The sequence below is a fragment of the Dendrobates tinctorius genome, unplaced genomic scaffold (genome assembly GCF_039654945.1).
Source record: "Dendrobates tinctorius isolate UK_male_01 unplaced genomic scaffold, ASM3965494v1 ptg000151l, whole genome shotgun sequence".
In the NCBI taxonomy this organism is placed as follows: Eukaryota; Metazoa; Chordata; class Amphibia; order Anura; family Dendrobatidae; genus Dendrobates; species Dendrobates tinctorius.
The window spans coordinates 29268620-29273166 of NW_027361818.1; the positions used below are offsets into that span (position 1 = coordinate 29268620).

The following is a 4547-nucleotide window of genomic DNA, read 5'->3' on the forward strand; positions in this document are numbered from 1 at the left end:
AAAAACAACAGCTCAGCGCGCAAAAAAATGATCCCTCACCCAGCCCAAAATCAAAAAAAGGAGACGCTACGGGTCTCAGAAAATGGCGCCATTTTTTATCACCAAAGTTTTGATTTATTTTTCACCACTAGACATTTTTGGTGTCTTTGAACCCGTAATGACCTGGAGAATCATAATGGCAGGGCAGTTTTAGCATTTAGTAAACAGAGTAAAAAAAAAAAACAACGGTGAAAAAATACATCAGTGGGATTGCAAATTTTTTTTCTAATTTCACCACGCTTGAAATTTGTTTCCCATTTTCCAGTAGACAGTATGTTAAAACCAAAAGTGTCATTCAAAAAATACAACTCGTCCTTCAAAAAAACATGCCCTCATATGACCATTTTGAGGTCAAGGGGAGCAAAAAACACAAAAACAAAAAAAAATCTGGGGGTTAAGGGGTTTAAAAGGATAATGTGTTTTTAGCAAATCATATGGAAAGCGCAACTAACCAACGCCTATAATATGTTCCTGTAGATCAGTGTTCCCCAACTCCGGTCCTCAAGAGCCACCAACAGGTCATGTTTTCAGGATTTCCTCAGTATTGCATAGGTGTTTGAATTCTTGTCTGTCCAGGTGATGCAATTATCACCTGTGCAATACTAAGGAAATCCTGAAAACACGATGTATTGGTGGCTCTTGAGGACCAGAGTTGGGGAACACTGCTGTAGATCCCCATGGATGTGAGAGCCCACACATCGGCATGACCTTGGCTTCATCATGTATCCGCTTGTGCCATTTCTACAAGGTTCTTTTCTTATGACAAACCGTCAGATACATATTCACAGAAGACCGAATCTCTTTGTTCCTTAGACAGTATATCACTGGGTTTAGAAGAGGGGTCATCACAATGTAAAAAAAGCAAATAAACTTGTTAACAGGAACGGAATGTCCTCTGTAAGGGACCATGTAGATTATGAGCATGGACCCATAATAGGAAGACACAACCACCAAGTGAGAGCTACAAGTGGAGAACGTCTTTTGACGGCCTGATTTGGATGAAATTCCAAAGATAGTAATAAAGATATAGACATATGAAACAATAACAAATAAAAAGGGAAACAGAATAATTGGAAAAGCGAGGACAATCATTTCAATGCTTACACCAGTTGTATCTGAGCAGGAAAGTTCTAAAAGAGGAGCAAAGTCACAAAAGAAATGGTTAATGACGTTCGGCCCACAATAATCTAAAGTAGCTACAAGTAAAAATGTAATAAGCACTAGCGTAAAGCTGAGTCCCCAGGATGAGATGATCAGGCTGTATCTCAGCTTCACATTCATCAGTGAGATGTAATGTAGAGGTTTACAGATGGCCAAGTACCGGTCATAGGACATGGCGGTGAGCAAAAAACACTCGGCACCGACCGTTCCCCCGTAAAGATAAAACTGAGCTAAACACTCAACAAAAGATATAAAGCTTCCTTCCCTGATTATAACGTCCAACATCTTTGGAATAATACTCGTTACAAGAATTACATCTGACAGGGCCAAATGTCCAAGGAAGAAATACATGGGCGAATGGAGACGTTGGCTGGTGGACACCAGGAAAATGATTAAGAGGTTTTCACATATGGTCATACAGTAGATGAGAAGTATCAAAGAGAAGAAAGACAACTTGTAGTCAACCAGATCAGGGAAACCCAATATAAAGAACTCAGTAACAGTCGTAGAGTTGGCTCCATTTACTGTCATCTCTAAGCAGGCTTCTCTTACAGGATTGTCATAAATCTCAAACTGTGATGGAAGACGGGAAGGTCTAGATTCTAGAATCTCTGAAGAAAGGAATTTTCAGTGAATTTTTTTTGCCTTTTTCTTTGCTCAATATCAATCTTATTCCTTCTCCCCAAGAGCATTTATCACACACCGATGTCTAGCTCCTTCCTTGAGTGACCCTCATGCCGTAGATATTTTCCGTAGCCTTCAAGAAGGTGTTCACCTGATTTTTTTTTCTGAAAATAAGCGTGATCTAGCATGTTACGTCTCATTATATAGCAAAACCTTAAACCCCAAAGGAGGAAAACCATAGAGATAAAATAATGAGAATAACAAGAGACTTTTTCAACATCGATCCCCAAGGTATTTAAATCTGAAAAAGGATGAAAATATTAAGTCTCAGGGCAGAGATTAATTATTACAAGTGAAGTATCCGTCTGAACCGGAAGACATTACTTACAGAAAAACAGAGTATTTTAGTATTGTGTTTTGTGACTTGGATTGTGGACTCTTCGGATTGAAATTCGAGTGAGGAAAGTAAAGAAATATGTGGATTCCACCATGAACCTTCACAAGGAGGTTTATACTTTTCTGCAGATAAATCCCTGGGCCATATTCCCCAATAAAATCACAATTTGTCGTTGTAGGGAAGTTGGCTGACCTGTGGACCTGTCTGCAGGAGGAGGGTAATGTACAGTGTGCTTGACGTGGACTGCTTTATGTGGAGATGGAAGACAGCTGGAGATAGGAAAGAATGGTGAAATACCTGGTTTGGCCACTGGGGGGGGACCAAGGACAGCAGAAACAGAAGAAGGTGTAATACTGTAGTTTGACCACAAGATGGCAGCAGAGAGCAGTGAGAAAAGGGCTTTACATCAGCTTAAGGCTAGGAAACTGCAAAGTTACAGGAGCTATAGAGGGGAATTCCCAGAGAGGGGATATATAAGAAAGGGTAGAGAGTTCCAGAAATCAGTCCAGGGAGAGGAGCTCAGGAGAAGACCGAAGGGAAAGGTGGACAGAGAAGAAGCTCTTGTAGGGACTGACAACAGAGACGGTCAGGGGGGTGGCCCTGTCAGAAGCAGCCACGGAACAGAGAAAGCCTGGGGTACCACAAACGGACCGACTCGGACAGGTGAAGCTCTGTGATGGTAGGCCTAGGGCAGCCGCAGTGAAAGAGCCGCAAGGGACGTCAATCAGGAGAAGGAAGGAAGTGAAGGTACCCGGGCCTGTGTGCGGAAGGTGTCACGCTACTGTGTGTGGTGCTGTGGTCGTGGAGAGGACGGATAATATACAGGACCTGTTGGAAGCACACTTGTCTCTGTATCAAGCCTGTTCGCAGCGGAAAGTGGACCAGCCCCCAAGTCGGCACACGTCCCTACATCTTCACAACAGAGATGACTGTACAGGAAAGTGATAAAACATGACCTTGGGTCATAATAGGCTGGTTTTCAGAATTCGCAACATGAAGGGCAAGTCATGAAATTATAAAAATCAGAGGATTGATAGACATGTTATGAATATGCAAATAATGAAAAATGGAAAAACATTTTCAATACATTTCAACTTATTCCAATTAAGTATGAGTGCGATGCACGAAAAATACACACTCTTAAATGCATTAGCTACTGTCAATGAGGTTATTTCTCGTCTGCCACAGTGAATGCATTTGAGAATACAAATGCTCAAGATCCGCTGCTGGCAGCTCCCTTTGAAACTGACAACCAATAATGTCCCAGATGTGCTTAATAGGAGACAAGTCTGGAGAGACTGCAGGCCATGGCTGCTTGTTTAGGCCATGCAAGGTGCTTACAGAAGCTGCAGCATCATGTGGACTGGCATTGTCATGTTTTGCAAAAACAGGTGTTTTGTTTTGAAAGTGAAGTAATGGTTTCTGAACTAGAAGTGAAGAAATGATCCATGTTTTGGTATAGACAACAGGTTTGCCGTTGTTAAAATGATTAAACAGTTATTTATCAAGCCATCCTTAAATTCTTTTTTTTTTTGGTGCAGGTTTCAAAGAGAAGAAACAAAGGCTTGAGAACAAGCCTTAAAAAAAATGTGCCCTATTTTTTGGATCTGATTCAAGTTTATATACCCTTAAAAGCGTACGTTTCCCAACAGCAATACACTATAGCATTGTAAACCACAATGTGAATGCAGGAAATATGTGGCTGGTGTGGCTATGCAATGGAAGTGGCAGCAGCAGAAGCTGTATGGAAGAAAAGCAACATCCCTACCAGCAGCAATGATGGCATCCTTATCAGCAGCAAGGTGATGTGTTGTGGTGTTGCTGTGCAGTTTTAGTTGTAGCAGAACCCACATGGTAGAGAAGTGTGACTGGGCGGGCAAGGAGATTTCTGTCAGTGTAGGGCCAGCAACAGCAGACCTGGAAGCAGCAGTACTACAATATAGATGACATGATGTGCAAGGATTAGATGTTTGGCTGAGAGTGGTCCATTAGCACTGGCTGCAGCAGAATGGCATACAAGAATGACACTAAACAGTCAGGCAGGCAAATGGCATGGAAAATTTATTTTTTGGCCTCAGCCGTACATGATGATGCTCGCTGTTACTGTCAGTTGTCACAACCAGCGTAGTGTTCATTAATACTGTTAGCCTAGTCCCGTGCCTGTGCCAACCCTCCATGCTCACCCAATGCCATCTGCTGCTGCTCCTACTCCTTCATCACCACCTCATTCAAAACCAGCATGATATAACATGGTCCTTGAGAGTCCCCAATGGACACAAAGCAGTGGTGAAATGTAGGCCTATAGTCTCTGAAATCAATAGCCTGA

General features: G+C 42.2%; 1 protein-coding gene across 1 annotated transcript; it reads right to left on the bottom strand.

The window, feature by feature from the left end:
- Positions 1-780: 780 nt before the first annotated feature.
- LOC141050022 (olfactory receptor 6B1-like) lies at positions 781-1731 on the bottom strand. The gene has a single exon (XM_073546858.1). The coding sequence runs from the start codon at positions 1729-1731 to the stop codon at positions 781-783; it is 951 nt and encodes a 316-aa protein (XP_073402959.1).
- Between the last annotated feature and the right edge of the window lie 2816 nt (positions 1732-4547).

What these genes read in the sequence shown, in the direction of transcription:
- LOC141050022 (XM_073546858.1), bottom strand. Translation starts at nt 1,731, where the DNA reads ATGACAGTAAATGGAGCCAACTCTACGACTGTTACTGAGTTCTTTATA.